The sequence below is a fragment of the Varanus komodoensis genome, unplaced genomic scaffold, assembly GCF_004798865.1.
Source record: "Varanus komodoensis strain SLA01 unplaced genomic scaffold, ASM479886v1 scaffold7_3, whole genome shotgun sequence".
Lineage (NCBI taxonomy): Eukaryota > Metazoa > Chordata > Lepidosauria > Squamata > Varanidae > Varanus > Varanus komodoensis.
The window spans coordinates 27,444,002-27,461,594 of NW_025336480.1; the positions used below are offsets into that span (position 1 = coordinate 27,444,002).

Genomic DNA, 17,593 nt, shown 5'->3' on the forward strand with positions numbered 1-17,593 from the left:
ACGCATTTAAATATGCATTTCCAAACACATTATTTCAAAATAAATATTTTAAATACATTTTGATCACTTAATAAAAGAACTCCATCAAAATGTTGAGGAAATGATATAACTAATATTCCAGTCCACACATCATTGCAGGAGATGCATATCAGACCACTTCATACGGGAATTAGCAAATATTAAATTCCTAAAATATCCATAGATTTCACTAACCCAAATATTCTTTTTGCACAAGAATCATGTGCAGATAAGATACCTATTTTAAAGTGCAAAACATCTCATATATTTGTGTCCTATCTATTCATATTGAGTTAAATTAGAGTACACATACTGGTATAAGAAACTGTGAGTCCAAGCTGAGAGGAATGTTTTGCCTTTTATTGCTGCAATAAAAAGGATTAAAACTGGCCTGAAAGTTTCAACATGTTACAAAGAGAGGGTGAAGAGGATGACATCACCTCAACTCACTTTTCCTTCTTTGGGGAGTGTGGGGGGTCACTGCTGCCAGTCCACTTCTCCCAGCAACTGCCATTTTTATTACTCCCAATCCTCCCTGAACAACATAGTATGTTTCAAGGGGTCTGGGTACTAATAATGGCAGCCATCAGGAGGAGCACTGATGACACCACCATCAGTAACTTTTGGTACCCCTCTTCCTTTCAACCCATTCCTTGAAAGAACCAGTAACAACTCTAATTTTCCATTTTGAAAAAGCAAAGTGAAGGAGACTGTGACCTTTCCCAAAAAGATATGCCTCAGTAATAAGGGTAAAATGAGGAAAAATAGACATATAACAGTTCCATCAACAGCTTTATCGAAAGGGGAAATCAAAAGACAAACATATTGTCATACATGCCATATGCTGTACCTGCTCTGCATCTTTGCTTGATGCTTCCTTCACTTGTTATTTCAACAAACTATGGATCCTTTCCAGTCATTTTGAAAGACCTTGGACCCAAAAGAGTAAAAAAAACTGTGTAAATCATGACCCATTGGGGTGCAAAAAACAGGATTCTGACAAAAAAAAATTGGACAGAACTTTTAGTTCAAGGTTGAACAGGCTATTGCCTACAGAAATTCACAGAAGAGTAACTTATTCCTCTGTGGAATACATATTATTTTCTAAGAATTTTTTTCTGACTCACCCAATGGTCTATCAAAAGGAAATACCATTCCTAGAGACAGAAGTCTGACCTGGCCCCAGTTCCCCATACCTTAATTCCATCCCATTTGGAATAGTGTAATGTATTCTACACAGCTACCCCCCAAAACTGTTCAGAGACTTCAGCCATAATGGTCCATAATGCTGTGGCCAGGCAGTTGACTGAGGTTAATTAACAGGGTGCAGGGACCATTACAACAGCTTCAGCAGTTGCCATATTGTTTCTGGGCAGAAATAAAAGTTCTGGTTAGGATTTATAAAGCTCTATATTGCTTGAGAAAAGGCTATCTAAAAGACCATCTTTTCACATGTGAATCTGCCCCACTCCTAAGATCTTCCTGAGAGGACTACTTTCCACCAACACTTTCAGAGGCACATTTGGAAGTGTCCTGAAAGGGGCCTTCTTGATGGCCACTCACTGGCTGTGAAACTCCCCGGTGAGAGATACGAGGTGCGCATCATCTCTTCTGTCCTTCCTCCAACAAGCAAAGGCCATTTTATTCAAAAGCCTATGTATAACTAGTTCTGTTGAGTTGCATGCCTTTCCCCTGTTCTTGCTGTGTTCTTAGTTATTTTTAATGTGCTTTAAAATATTTGCTTATTATTTTTGAGTGTAGGCTGCCTTGGGTGCTATTTTTGGTAGGAAGGTGGGGTTAACATCAATCAAGCAATCAAAGAAAGCAAGAAAGAAAACGAATACAAAGCAAAACAGGTCCAACATAGCATGCCTGCACTTCCTTGCCAGAAATGTTGTTCAACAATTCGTATGCACACTTCCCAGTTACAGTGGACTAAGCAAACCAACTTGTCAACAGGCTCTCCCACCTACACAGGAATGTTCAAGAATACATTGTCCACTAATAAGCAACCTGAGCAGGATGTAGCTGGAAGGCACAATGGGAGCTGCAGTTTGTTTGACACCCAGTTTCTTGATGTCCAATTACATTTAGATGATATAGATATAAAGACAGAGATATATGATGATACTGCAGTATTTCTCTCTGTAGAAGAATCTAAATACCCATCCCTAAGCATCCTCTTAATGGTTCTGTTGGCACATAATCAAGGCCCCATCTGGAAATTAGTGCAGACTTTGTGTCCCGTTTGCCCACACCATTTCCCTCTGTTCATGAAGGCTTAGGACTAAACTATATGAGATATGGGTGATCCATGATCAGATCTTCCCGTTTTCCTATGTTTACTTAAATGCAGCAGCTGCTGCTTTTGATCAGAGCCATGGCATTCTGGGAGCAGAATTTAACCATTCCATGCATCATTTCTTGGAATCAGTGACACTCAGAAGCTGTCCATAACCCCACACATGAAAAATAATGCAAGACTCAAAGGCTGACCAAAGAAAAGAGTTTGCTTCCCACCTACCACTAGTGCCACTGCTCCAATCAGAATCAAGCCCCCTCCCCTCCACACCTCTCATGGCTGAGTTAACTAAAATTAGAAACAATGGGAGAACCAGTTACAGATTTCTCTTATTACCCCCTTCAAACCTTCCCTCCCCCACTCCCATAGCTGAGCAGCAGAGCACAAAAGTCGCATACAGAATGTCTCAGATTCAATTCCCATCATCATCAGGTACAGCTGGGAGAAAAAATCCTTCCTCAGACTCTGGAGAGCCAATCCCAGTCAGCATCAACAATTCCAGGCTAGAGGGACTAGGGGCCTCTTTCAGTAAATGACAGTTTTCTGTGTTCTTCATATTCACAGATGCCCCACATTTTCTACAGTTCGGCACTTGCAATGAACTCAAAAGCAATCAAGAAATAGGAGACGGGGAAATTAAATGCATTGCGAAAGCTGTTGCTCTCAGACATGCAGGAACTTGCACCTTGGAGACCTTGTTCTATTCTGTCCATATAGGTTGAATACCAGAACTGTAAATTGAGAAATGACAGCCAAACTTTGTTCATCAATGCATGCCATGTCTGTACCTGGATCTTCAATCTGTAATTTTGTATCATCCTGCTGTAATAGCTGTTTGACTTTGTTTTAGGGAGGGACCAAACTGAAGTTTAACTTTTAAAACAGTAGCTCAGTAATGTTTCTTTCCCATTCAATAAAACCTTGGACTTTGTTTACCCAGCTGTGAAATTGCTTTCTTTCTGGTGAAGGAACAAAACAAAGGCATGTTCCTTAAGCTGAATTTGCCTACATCCTTGAGGTACAACTACCTAAAATACTAACACAGATTCATATTTATGTCTAGATGTCTTTCATGCCTCATCTTCCCACATCCCATCCTCTCATAAGTAACATTATAAACAAGTGCTGGCATTAGTACAAATTCTTCCTGCAAGCTTTTTTTTCCAGCTAATCTTCCAATAGCTGTCAGCATTGATTGTAAATAAACTTCCTGTTTCTAAGCAAAGCTTTCAGGCAGCTGTTGTATTCTTGTTTTTCTGTACAAAATACTTAGGTACATTTCAGCAAATATCTGTAAAGCCATCATTATCAACCAAAGGAAAAAACCTTCCTTAACACCAATACATTGAGTCACTTTACACACTAATGATCCAATAGAGATTCATATGTGCCAAGGGCCTGAACACACACAGACACTTACAGGTATTTAAATTTAGTCAGGAATATGGCAACAGTACTATAAACATACACACTTTGTAGCATTGTTAATACTTCTTCGCTTGCAGACACAAGCAAACGCAAAGGAATGTCCTAGTATCAGTCTGTATAAATGCCTAGACACCATGACAGGGTTCATCACGAGCCTTAATCATGGCATGTCACCTTCAAGAGGTAGCTATGGGTACTGTGAGGGCTTTCTGCCCTGTTAGCTACTACCATCTGGCCTTCCCCTGCCTGATTCTACAGCTCCCCATCATTCCACACAGCACAGTCAATGTCATGTTGGCCGAGAATCATGGGAACAGTAGTTCCTAAGAGCACCAGTTTGAGAAAGGTGATAGTAGTGTGCCAGTAGCCAAGAGGGTTTTTTTATCCATTTAGGGGCCAAACGGAACTGAGTGGTTCTCTGGAAATATCTTTACACACTGTGAAAATTATCAGATTTCCCTGACCAGAGTTCTTTACATAACAAACATCTGAGTTCTCAAGTATGCCAGCAAATGTATTTGCTGAGAAATAAGAGTCACTACCAAGAGGTACTACAGGTACTTCTAATGTATTTACCTTATTTTGATCTGTCCAGTATATGAAAAATCCGTGTGGGTCTATCCGGAGAAAAATTGATGTCACATTAGTGGAGTCCTGGCAGAGAAAGAAAATGCAAAGTATTAATGCATTAGAAAGTCCTCGTGTACCAAGGACAGTACATGACACCTAACATAATGCAACTCAGACCTTTAAACACTATCCTTAACCCAACTTCTGTTTAGATATAGTTACCTGAAAGGAAGCATTCATAAATTGCTACACAATTCATGTTCAAACTGTTCTCATTTTATAGGAATTTGTGTGACTCATTCCACAAAACTAGCTAAATAAAAAGGTATCATTCAAATATATAACTCCAGCAGTGTACTTTATTAGTCTCCTGCCCCTCCATGCATTTCTGAAGATAAAACCTTTTCCCAATATTTACTTTAAATCTTACCTTAGATGCCAACCGAACACAGAATTTCTAAATAACTTTTCTCCCACACCCTCCTCAGACCAGCTGTCTCTTGCAATATGAAAGTATTTACTATACAGTTTAAAACTTTCAACCTCTTTACAATTGCTGGATAAAATCTGCATGACAATGGCTTTGTAGCCCAACCGTTCAGAAGCCAAGCACATTGCTTTCTACTTGGCAATGCACTCTCAAATATGTAAACATTTTGTGAAACTTACAACACAAACCAAATCCTCCAACAAAGGCAGGCTGGAGGAGGGTAAGATTAGGTAGAGGAGCCCCTCCTCCAGCAGAGGACTCCCTGGTGCCCCCTAGTACAGTCATTACTGTGGAACAATCACTGATCTTTCCCATGTCAGCCAAAGCCAAATGAAGCATTTCCACTTGGCTGTTATGTTTAACATGTATATAACATATAATGAAACCTCTCGGAGAGAATGTATGGAGTTGGGGGAGTGGTGGCACCACTATGCTGATGACATCCAAGAGTATCTCGCTTTTCCATCTAAACCTAAAGAAGCTGTTCTAGATCTAAATCAGTGTCAGATATGGGTAATAGGCTGGATGAAGGCAAACAAATTAAGCTTCATCCAGACAAGAAAGAGGTGCTTTAGATTAGTTGAAAGTAGATCAAGGAACAGGAATGCATCCTGTGCTGGATGGGGTGATGCTCCACTGGAAGATTCAGGTCCACAGTTTAGTGTCCTCTTGGACTTGGCTGTGTACTTAGTTGCCCAGCTCTTGGCAGTGGCCAGGCATTTGTTTGCACAGATAAGGCAATCACACCATTCCTAGTGATGCCTGATTTGTCTACAGTCACACATGCCTTAGTTGCATCTCATTTGACCTACTGTAACACATCCTATGTGGGGCTTCATTGGAAAACCATCTACAAACTCCAGCTGGTTAAGAATGCTAGTGGCCAGACTTTTACCAAGAGCTGATAACAAGGAAGGCGCAACTCCCTTGTTACAGCAGCTCCCCAGTCTATTTCTAGGAAGAATTCCAAGTGCTAGTTTGAGCTTTTCAGCATGGGAACAGGCGACCTGGAAGTCTATCTTCTCTCACACATGCCTCCCCAATTCCCCAGATCTTTGGGAGAGGCTGTTCTTTCAAGACCACCACCAACAGAAGCATATTTTGAGAGGACCTTCACAGTGGCTTCTCCCAGGCTATGGAACTCTCTCCCAAGAGAGGCTAGGTTTGATTTCTCTCTCCTGTCCTTCCACTGGCAGGTAATGGCCACTTTACAGCACTCTGGCCCTCCTTGTAAACAACAAAAATGCTTTAAAAATAAGCTCCCTGGTGGTCAACTTGTATTTTTGCTCACTTAACTTCAAAAAGCAAGCACAATGGAAAGCACTACTTTTAGAGACAATTAGCACACATAGGTAATGTTGTATTTATTTATCCCAGTTCACAAGTTCCTTTTCCAAATATGTGATTATTATTGGCCACCAATCTTCCATAAAATGATGAGATTTTTCTCTATTAGTCATTTGCTGCATTATTAAAACCTCTGCCAGTTGCTTTTAACCCAGCCCCCTTCCGTTGATAGATTTCAGTGTTTTGCACTATTTTTAATTGGACAGCTGTTAACAAATTATGATTTAAGTTCCTACAAAGGCATTTTATAGCCTCATCAGTGATATAACCCAAAAGCATTGCTAACAAAAGCATTGTTAAAAGGGTCCAATATAACTTGTTTTTTAACATTTTTAATAATGCTGGCTTGCTCCAATTTCCAAAACATCTGCATATCAATACATCCCCTCCAGTGATGAATGTATTTATTTTACTAGTTGTAAACATCACTTCCAAAGCCCAGCTCCTGACATAAATATAAATGCATGGCTCAGTTAACTTGTTCTGCCTAAACAACAGCTTCCATCAGCAGAAAGGGCATGAGAGCAATTCCTCTGCAGCTCTCCCTTGCCCTTAAAGCTGGGAGACCCTCTGAGGCAGATAGGGAGGGAGGGAGGCCAGAAAAGTGAGAGAGAAAAGGTCCATTTCATGAGCAGGCAACTGCTTGCACATTGGCTTTCACCCTTAGCATAAATTGGGATCAAGAACCATTGACCTTACAGTTAGCTTTGTTTTACACAAACAAAGAAACAACACATTCTTTTATATGTATACAAAGTGAGTAAGCAGTTCAGGATGTAGCCGCATTTTGTTATCCAACTCGCTTCTGCAATTTCTGTTCCTAGTATTTTCCCCATGTATTATTATTTAGGAGATATAACCCGCACAACCTCTTCCAATAATCATTTCCAATACCTAGCAACTTGGAATAATACTAACATTTTCTTCCAGGAGACTTTGCATCTTCATGTATTTTAGCCAAGATAGAGGGACAGTTAATGATGATTCTTCTAGCTTGTTCAATGATAGAAAATCCTGGTGGAAGCATAGGTCTATAAAGAGATCCAAGATCTACTCAATCTACGATGAAAGCCGGTTAAATAAAAACTTGTTTGGAGACATTCAGTACAGTAAGGACCAGGCTAGCCATGCTGTTCCTGGGGAGGGCTGCTGATGGCATGAATCATATATCTTAAGTGCAGTAGTGACTACCACTGGGCATTGATCTGCTCTGCAGTCCGTAAAATTGCTTCCATGAACACAAGCGGCCAGAGGGTGCTCAGTTTGAATCCAGCCTGAAATAAAGGAGCTCCTCTCCCATTTTACTGCATGTGTCAGCTGTAAAGCTATATAATAAGAAAGGAGACTTGGCTTAATTTTCCCATATACACTTGTCCCCAGTCCATTTTTCTATTTCAGATAAAGTCTGGAAAATAATTCTGACATATCCCAAATTATTTTATTTCTGCAATTATTTTTTCTGCAACATATACTAGGAGTGTTTGAAATATATATAGAAAGCATGATACTACCATCATCTTTAAGTAACACCATCCTCTCAACCAGGAAATAGTGGTCTTTATCCATTAAGTCAAAACATTTACTACCTTCTTCAAGAACTGTTCAAGAACAGATTTAATAGATCTAAGTAATATTTACCCCAAAATATTTCAGTAAGATGGCAAACCATGTTGTTGCAGACACTGCACATTTCTTTGAGAGAGAACTGCTCACTTGTCAAATCTTATTTTAAATTCTGTGATGGAGCCAAACAAATCAACCCCCTACAGAATCACTGGCATGAAATCACTTGATGCTGCCACAAAAGAATGAAGTAATCTGTGCATGTGGGCATGAAAGAACACTTAGGAGCAATCCTGTAGCACCTGGGCTGCATCTGAAAGGCCATAGAAGAGTTCATATTTCAGATCTGAGCTGGGAATTCACACTTCAACTCCTTGCAGCCAGTGCAGAAAGGACCATGATGGCTGGTCTCTGAAGTCAGAAACTGAACTACAAAAAGAAGAGAGGGGAGGGTGTTTCAGGGGCAGGTGGAGACTGGACCGACAAAGGCACAAGCTGTCCTCCAGGGTGCTCCTCCAGCCTCCTTCCCTCACCCTCTGAGGTGCTTCAGCTAGATGGGCAAAAAAGCCGATCTAGTGAAAATAAAGGGCAGGAGGATAGAGGGTAATATTTGCCTCCCCTGCTCCTCTCATTCTGCATTAGATGACCATTGGCCTCCAAGTTATGGCTATTACCATAGGATAATAACTGGCTCTTTCTCCTTTGCACCAGCTAGCTTTCCACTGCATCCTTGCCAGTTTATGTGAAAACCTTGGTTTTCTGATTGGCTATGAAATCCCATACTTCAAGAGAAGTATCCATCCTTTATTAAGCTCTCCAGCAAACAGCTGGCCCTCCTAAATAAGAAGCCATTTAAAAAGGAACCCATATTTGTACAGTTCTTCTACTTCCTACAGGGAAAAATGTGATTTCAGGTCTTGCTGTTGCTGAAGTGTTTCCAGGGACAGATCTTGGAAAATAGCCTTAGGTTGCTCATCAAATGTGATTACAGCTTTAATACTGCTTTGTTTTAGCATGAGCTTCTTGTCCATATAATTCATAATTTTTGCAATTATATCCAGTGGAGTGCCAGGTGCTGCTCTCAAGTAAAAATTAACTGTGCACACTCCATTCAGGTGGCTACTAAGGGTAAATCCAAATCAAATGCAAAAGTAAGCCATTTTGCCTTGAAAGTCTCTATGGACATATCTTGCTCTGAGCCTTTTTTGAATCTATGAAAGTATAGGCTAGAACATCTAGAAGGGTTTTCAGCATGATTCAGTTTGTCCTTCAGATATTTTTTTTCTATGAAGCTTCTGGAAAAACTTTTCTGTAGCTGCTTCAGTGTCTAAATTATGTTCTACATATATTTCTGAGACTGTCACCCTTCCATTTACATTCTCCATTTAACTTGAAGTTAACAGAGCTGACATAAAAGTTTCAACTTTTAGCCCACCCAAGTGCCAAAAAGCAATTCCAACTCTGACCTCAAGACAGCAACCAAGGTGTTTCCTTGCCCTGCTTAGTACTTCTGGGTACCATTTTTATTACAGACCCTCTTAGATCCTCAGAATATTGGTCTTTCAGGCAGATGTTGTTTTAGAGGTCATGCCAGTACAATTTTTGGAATGTCTGAAAAATCTGGTGCTATTTTATGGGGCAATTTAAGATAGGTGGGAGAAAGTCATGGATTCAGCCCTCCATCCAATTGCAGAGATGCCACTTCTTCCTAGATGCATCCATCTTGAATTATTGAGCTTCTTTCAAATGCCTCTTCAAATGTACTCAGAAAACTGAAAGCCCATGCTGCTCTCATCTTCTTATCCTCAGATCTGCCATCTTGTGTCCAAGAATGAACAAGTGGGTGTCATTTGGCAATTAAACTGGCATTGTTCTTTCTGAAACAGACAGATTTAGCTCCTTCAGCCACAACTGAATCTTCCCTTTAGAAAATGAATTTGATCCAGGTCTTCAGAGGAAAACATTTTGAATCAGGGCAAACAACTGATACAACATATCACCATCTACCAAGCCAACTCCTTTGTTGTTCTCATGGTTTTTAAGTATGGAGGTTATACCATTTGTTTTAGTGGACTGAATGTGTACTTAAAATTAACTCATATTTGTTGTCATGTGATTTTACATCTTGTGTATTCTACCTTAATCCCTGACACAGGTAAGTCTCATTATACTGAACTGTAAAAGGCACTGAGAATCAACTAAGTGTCTAAGACTTATAGAAAACTTTCGTGTATGAACTAACCATTCTAAGCTTAAAACAAGAAAAGCACTTAAGACAGGTGAACAATGAACTTAGAAGGCCAGTCTTTTGCCCTACAGAAATTGACAGACAAATCCACTCCATAGAGCTTTCCCTATCAATCGTAAAGAAGACATAAATAGTCCAACTCTAAAGCTGAGGGCCAAGCAACAATAGCTGGGTTGCCTTTCAGTTGGTTGTCTGAGATCAGTGGTATCAGCAGCCAGATAGCTTTCCCATTGTTGTTTGTTAAAACATAACATGTTAAATGGGCAACTCAAATTATGCACTCATTCTAATAAAACTACCCTCTTGGATTTTTATTCCTTTTCCCATTTGACATATTTTAATCAACTGCCCAACATAGCATATTAGGTCTGTAAGTAATATATCGATTCATAGGTTTGTTTCTTCTTCTCTGCCATGCCTCAGAGAAAAAAAACCTTTGGCCTTTTAACCCTAAGGATGATTTGGCAACATGTCTATCCCACACTTAGGTAACCATTTGTCACTCAAGTGATAGGCATCATATGTTTGCCTTTAAGAAATAAGCCCTCATTCTGAAAATAAAGTAGATGTCTAAATGCATAACTGTTCCAGGCTGCATTTAAATGCTTTATACATGTCATCCCAGCTTATCTACATTGTAGTTGTTAGTCGGGAAGTCTTGTCCAACCCATCGTGACCCCATGGACAACATTCCTCCAGGCCTTCCTGTCCTCCACCATCCCCCGGAGTCCACTTACGCTCACACCAACCGCTTCAGTGACTCCATCCAGCCACCTCATCCTCTGCCGCCCCCTTCTTTTGCCGTCAATTGTTCCCAACATTAGACTCTTCTCCAGGGAGTCCTTCCTTCTCATTAGGTGGCCAAAGTATTTGAGTTTCATTTCAGGATCTGGCCTTCTAAAGAGCAGTCAGGGTTGATCTCTAGGACTGACCGGTTTGATCACCTTGCTGTCCAAGGGACTCACAGGAGTCTCCTCCAGCACCACAATTCAAAGGCCTCAATTCATTGGCGCTCAGCCTTCCTTATGGTCCAGCTTTCACAGCCATACATTGCAACTGGGAAAACCATAGCCTTGACTATACGCACATTTGTTGGCAGGGTGATGTCTCTGCTTTTTAGTATGCTGTCTAGATTTGCCATAGCTTTCCTCCCCAGGAGCAAGCATCTTTTAATTTCTTGGGTGCAGTCCCCGTCTGTGGTGATCTTGGAGCCCAGGAAAATAAAATTTGTCACTACCTCCATTTCTTCCCCATCTATTTGCCAGGAAATGAGAGGACCGGATGCCACAATCTTAGTTTTCTTAATGTTGAGTTTCAAGCCAACTTTTGCACTCTCCTCCTTCACCCGCATCAAGAGGCTCTTTAGTTCCTCTTCACTTTCTGCCATGAGAGTGGTATCATCTGCATATCTGAGGTTGTTGATATTTCTCCCAGCAATCTTAATTCCAACTGGTGATTCATCTAGCCCCGCCTTTCTCATTATATGCTCTGCATGTAAGTTAAATAGGCAGGGTGACAGTATACAGCCTTGCCAAACTCCTTTCTCAATTTTGAACCAATCAGTGGTTCTGTGTCCAGTTCTCACTGTTGCTTCTTGACCCGCATATAGGTTTCTCAAGAGGCAAATAAGATGGTCAGGTACTCCCATCTCTTTAAGAACTTGCCACAATTTGTTGTGATCCACACAATCAAAGGTGTTAGCATAGTCAATGAAGCAGAAGTAGATGTTTTTCTGGAACTCCCTAGCTTTCTCCATGATCCAGTGTATGTTGGCAATTTGATCTCTAGTTCCTCTCCCTCTTCAAAATCCTGCCTGTACTTCTGGTAGTTCTCGGTCCACATACTGCTGGAACCTAGCTTGTAGGATTTTGAGCATAACTTTGCTAGCATGTGAAATGAGTGCAATGGTATGGTAGTTTGAACATTCTTTGGCATTGCCCTTCTTTGGGATGGGAATGTAAACTGACCTTTTCCCATCCTGTGGCCACTGTTGAGTTTTCCAGATGTGCTGGCATATTGAGTGGAGCGCTTTTACTGCATCGTCTTTTAAGATTTTAAATAGCTCATCTGGAATACTGTCACCTCCACTATCTTTGTTGTTGCTCAGACTTCCTAAGACCCATTTGACTTAACATTCCAGGATGTCTGGCTCGAGGTCAGTGACCACCCCATCGTGGTTATCAGGGACGTTAAGCTCTTTCTTGTACAGTTCTTCTGTGTAATCTTGCCACCTCATCTTAATCTCTTCTGCCTCTGTTAGGTCCCTACCATTTTGGTCCTTTATCATGCCCATCTTTGCATGAAACGTTCCCTTCATATCTCCAATTTTCTTGAAGAGATCGCTGGTTCTCCCTATTCTATTGTTTTCTTTTATTTCTTTGCACTGTTCATTTAAGAAGGCATTCTTATCTCTTCTAGCTATTCTCTGGAATTCTGCATTCAATTGGGTGTATCTTTCTCTTTCTCTCCTGCCTTTCGCTTCCCTTCTTTCCTCAGCTATTTGTAAAGCTTCCTCAGACAGCCATTTTGCTTTCTTGCATTTCTTTTTCTTTGGGATGGTTTTAGTTGCTACCTCTTGTACAATGTTGCGAACCTCTGTCCATAGTTCTTCAGGCACTCTGTCTATCAGATCTAATTCCTTAAATGTATTTGTCACCTCTACTGTATATTCATCAAGGATATGATTTAGGTCATACCTGAGTGGCCTAGTGCTTTTCCCTACTTTCTTCAACTTAAGCCTAAATTTTGCAACCAGAAGCTCATGATCTGAGCCACAGCCAGCTCCTGGTCTAGTTTTTATTGACTATATAGAGCTTCTCCATCTTTGGCTGCAGAGCACATAGTCAATCTGATTTCTGTGTTGACCGTCTGGTGGTGTCCATGTGTAGAGTCGTCTCTTGGGTTCTTGGAAAAGAGCGTTTGCTATGACCATCGTATTCTTTTGACAAAATTCTACCAGCCTGTGCCTTGCTTCATTTTGTACTCCAAGGCCAAACTTGCCTGTTATTCCGGTTATCTTTTGGCTTCCTATTTTAGCATTCCAATCCCCCATGATGATAAGGACATCATTTTTGGGTGTTAATTCTAGAAGGTGTTGTAGGCCTTCATAGAACTGGTCAACTTCAGCCTATTCAGCACCAGTGGATGGGGCATAGACTTGGACTACTGTGATGTTGAATGGTTTTCCTTAGATTCAAACAGAGATCATTCTGTCATTTTGGAGATTGTATCCCAGCTTTTCCTACTCTTTTATTGACTATGAAGGCTACTCCATTTCTTCTGAGGGATTCTTGCCCGCAGTAGTATACCTGATCGTCATCTGAATTAAATTCACCCATTCCTGTCCATTTTAGTTCACTGATTCCTAAGATGTTGATGTTCAGTCTTGTTCAGTCTTGTCATCTCTTGTTTGACCACATCCAGCTTGCCTTGATTCATGGATCTTACATTCCAGGTTCCTATGGAGTAAAGTTCTTTGCAGCATCAGACTCTCCTTTCACCACCAGATACATCGGCAACCGAGTATCCTTTCGGCTTTGACCCAGTCGCTTCATTCTTTCTGGCGCTACTAGTACTAGCCCTCTGCTCTTCCCCAGTAGCATATTGGACACTTTCCGACCTGAGGGGCTCATCTTCCGGCGTCATATATTTTTGCCTTTTGGTACTGTCCATGGGGTTTTCAAGGCAAAGATACTGGAGTGGGTTGCCATTTCCTTCTCCAGGGGATCACGTTTTGTCAGAGCTCTCTGCTATGACCTGTCTGTCTTGGGTGGCCCTGCACGGCATAGATCATAGCTTCATTGAGCTATGCAAGCCCCATCGCCACGACAAGGCAGTGATCCATGAAGGAGCTATCTACATTACTATTTATGTATTTGATTTCTATCCCAGTTTTCTTACACTGAACCTAAAGCGAACTCCTCACTGAACTCACCATTCGCCTACTGCTGCTCTCAGTCTTATCCCCACAACAGCCCTGTGAGGTAGGCTGGGCTGAGGGTCTGTGAGTGGCTCAAAGTCTCCCATGGCTGCATGGGGACTGGAGCCCAGACCGCCTGAGTCCCGGCCCCGTGCTCTTCACCACTACAGCACACAGGCTCTTATTGCCACGCTGAGGACATCGCTACAGGGAGCCAGAACAAACTAAGGTTTGCACACTGAGGAGTCTAACAGAGCTAAAACTGCACTGATAGATATTGAGAACTGCTAGAAAAGTTATGGCCTCAAGCTATGTTGTCACCTGCCCAAGAAATAAATATGAGGGGGCAGAAACAGTAAAAAGAGTGCCTTTTCAAAAGAGAACAATTGAGGAAAAATGAATTGAGAGGGAAGGGCAAAGAACTGCAAGGTGGGGGGGGAGGGAGAAATAGGAATACCAAGGAAGAGGTACTCTGTAGGTAACCTAACAGAATGTTGGGGAAGCTAAGGCCAAAACAGACATTACTTTAAATGTGTGTCTAACACCTATGTCTTATTTTTCTCTTTACCCTACAGTAAGTATTGGGGACGCAGACCTTTAAAGCCCCATACCTTCACCCACATTGGGTCCCAATCCAAGCCAAGGCACATAGACTAAAATAAAAATGAAACTTATTCCTTTTCCACAATTAACATGGCTATCTGAAGCTATAAAAGTAAGATCCAGAGCAGTACATAGCTTCATCAGTTGCAAGACTTCTCATTTAATGGGTCTTTCCAGAAGTCAGTTATTACTTGCTTTTACAATGGGATAACACCTTTGTGTTGGATATGCTCTATTAGATCATACAAGTAGCATGCAAAAGAAAAGGGGTTAATAATTTATTTATTCATTCATTCATTCAACTTATATTCCACTATACTAGTCCAAAGACTCTCCAAGTGGATTACAGTATTTCATAAAATAACAACATTTCCTAAAATGACAATAATACAAAATAAAAAACAAAAAAGATAATGCCAAACAAAGGGGTTTACCCTACATTCCTTCTGGTAATGATTGACAGCTGGCATTAGTTTGTTTTGTTAAGTTGCCCAGCACCCCTTTTTAGCCCTCAGGTTTCAACAAGCTGCAGCCTGAACAATTGTATTGCAAAAGGCACAGGATGAAGGCAGGTGGCAATTAGGTCTGCCAGGTCTTGCAGAGTACTGTTTGTACATGGCCTGCATCACGCAAGCACACTGAGTACAACCTGACCGACTAGCCATGGGCATCAGCATGCATTCCCTGCACATTTCCCAATGTCTCTTATTTGGAAGCTTTGGACACGTGACTCCTCCCAAAGGCCGCTTCTTCTGCTTTCCAAGCAGAAAGTAATCAAGGACTCTCCCAGCCCGTGTACAAATGACCTAAAGCCATCTGCACCCTTCCATACTGTCCAAGTGCATAAAGAATTGCCTGGGTTGGAGACGTTATGCATGAAGCAGCCCTATTGTGAATATTAATATTAATGCTTGAGACGGAAGTTGCCTTAGTCAGTGTCCTACAAACTCTTCCCCTGCTGTCCTGCTCTCTGCTTTGTTGGTTAAAAAATATACATCCTCTGCTGGGGCTGCTGCCAGCATTTCCCTGCACAGCTGTTCTGTAATCAGCGGCAATTAGTCATCTGTGAGATGTTTCATTTTGCCCACCTCTGTTTACTGTCCTGGGCTATCCAGCAAGAAAGATGTTATAGATACCATCTTCCTCTGCTTCATGTTATCAATGATACTGATAATTTACACTTCCATGATAGAATAAATGTGTTCCTTTAAATAGCAAGAGGCTGCAAGCAAGGCACTTAGACTTGAGCTCTGGGTTGAAGGAAACATTATCTCAGCAAATGATGTTCCCAAACCCACATCTGCTAAATTGACAAGAATGCAGGGTGATGCTCACAGTATGGGAGGATCAAGGAAAGGGGAAGTGCATTTCAATCTCCCCACATCGGTTAACTCTTGCCCATTCCAGGTTGGCTGTTTTCTCTTCAGCACAGCCTGCTTCTGGTCTTGGATCGCTTCTGATGAAAAAAATATATTTTAAGAATGTCCCAAGGTGGTTGCCATTTGTAAGAGACATTCAGGGTTGGCCTCTGCCTCCGTTTTCCACAGGAAATGCCCTCCACACGCACACATACATTTGTGCTATGAGAGCACCGTGGATTAGGAATCTCATATTTACCCTCATAATATCTAACTTTATTCTTAGTAATGATATTTATTACCTGTTATTTATTAGAAGTATCTCTATACCACCAAGACTCTCAATAGTACCTGAATATATGGAGCACTGAAGGACATTTTGCTGAGCACATCAATTTGCAGACTGAATTGTTTACTACCTGTGGGATAGCAAGGACAAGAGGCAAAGCTGAAAGAATGTTTCTGAAGTCAAGGATGTCTCACAGCACATACATAGTATTTGGGTATTATTTTTTGCCATTTTTCATTATCTTTCCTGCCAGAAAAAATCTTGTTACACATATAGCAAACTTTAAGCAAGCTCACCAAGTTGTCAGACTGAAGAAAGTAACGATTTTATTTAAAAGAACAATCCCATTTTGTGTGTGTGTGATTCTACCCTTGTAATTAGTTGTTATCACTAGCTAAGCAAGCAATGTGGGCAAACAGCATTAATCCCATCAAGTATTTCCACAGATTTCACTTCAGCACATTAATTGCATTGGCCCCATGGGTGAACACTGGGAGCTGTAACATGTCCTCAGGGATGTTCCATGTGTTAATCAATGGCACTTTGTGAACAAGGTGCTAACACAACAGAATCTGGATCTGTGTTTTGGATTCTCTGGAGGTAGACTATTAAAGAAAATATCCCACAGTTGTAAGGACAAAAAGTATTGAAGTACCTCTTGAAAATGGCAACTGGAGGTGGTATACATGGAAAGCTACAAAGTCTGAAGCCTCATCACAAACATTCCAATCTGTTGTCTGTACTAAAAAGACATCTAGTTCTTGCCTAGTTGGTAAACCTGTTTCTGGATTGTACCACTTCATCATATAAGTGAGAGCAGAATTGACATGATGGGAATGCTTCCCATGCGAAATATACTCGGTCAACTTGGCAAGCAAGCCTTTTCGGAAGAAAGGTTCTAGCTTGGCCTTCCCCAGTGTTCCAGATTCTATACAGAGTGAGCTCCCCTTACATGCAGCAGTATACCATCAGTTAAGCCTCACTCCTGTACTGCCCAGCCACCACTTCCAAGAGCCCTGCTCCCAACTGGGCTCCACCACCCAGCTGATTTTCCTGCCCTCCCACTCAGGGGCTTCTTTCTGCAGCAGCACCCAGCTGACCCTCACCCTTCCCACTCACACATGTGTGGAGCTTCTCTGGGCACAGATGCAGGGGTGAAGGGAGCAAGAGAATCAGCTGGGAGGTGCTGCTCCTTTCCACAGGAGCTCTGAGCCAATTCTTCTCCACACACATTTTTGTCTGAGCAAGAATCAGGCACCACCCTTGCTCCAGTAGCCCCCTCTGGAGCAGGAAAGGAGGATGCCTGACCAGCTCTCTTATCCTTTCTGCTCTACTTTAGGGCATGATTCCCCTGAAGACGGTCCGAACACTTCAATTGGTGCAAAATAGAGCTGCCAGGTTGCTGACGGGGACGGGGCATTATGCTCACATGACTCCAGTCCTCCGTCAGCTTCACTG

The 17,593-nt window shown here is 41.5% G+C and overlaps 1 protein-coding gene across 3 annotated transcripts in view; it reads right to left on the reverse strand.

Moving 5' to 3' along the window:
• PLCB1 (phospholipase C beta 1) overlaps positions 1-17,593 on the reverse strand; it is a 592,180-nt gene that overhangs the window by 553,015 nt on the left and 21,572 nt on the right. For all 3 annotated transcript variants that reach the window (XM_044454160.1, XM_044454161.1, XM_044454163.1), the window contains exon 2: positions 4,325-4,402. In XM_044454160.1, coding sequence (XP_044310095.1) covers positions 4,325-4,402 — 78 coding nt within the window. The remainder of the gene's footprint in view (positions 1-4,324; positions 4,403-17,593) is intronic.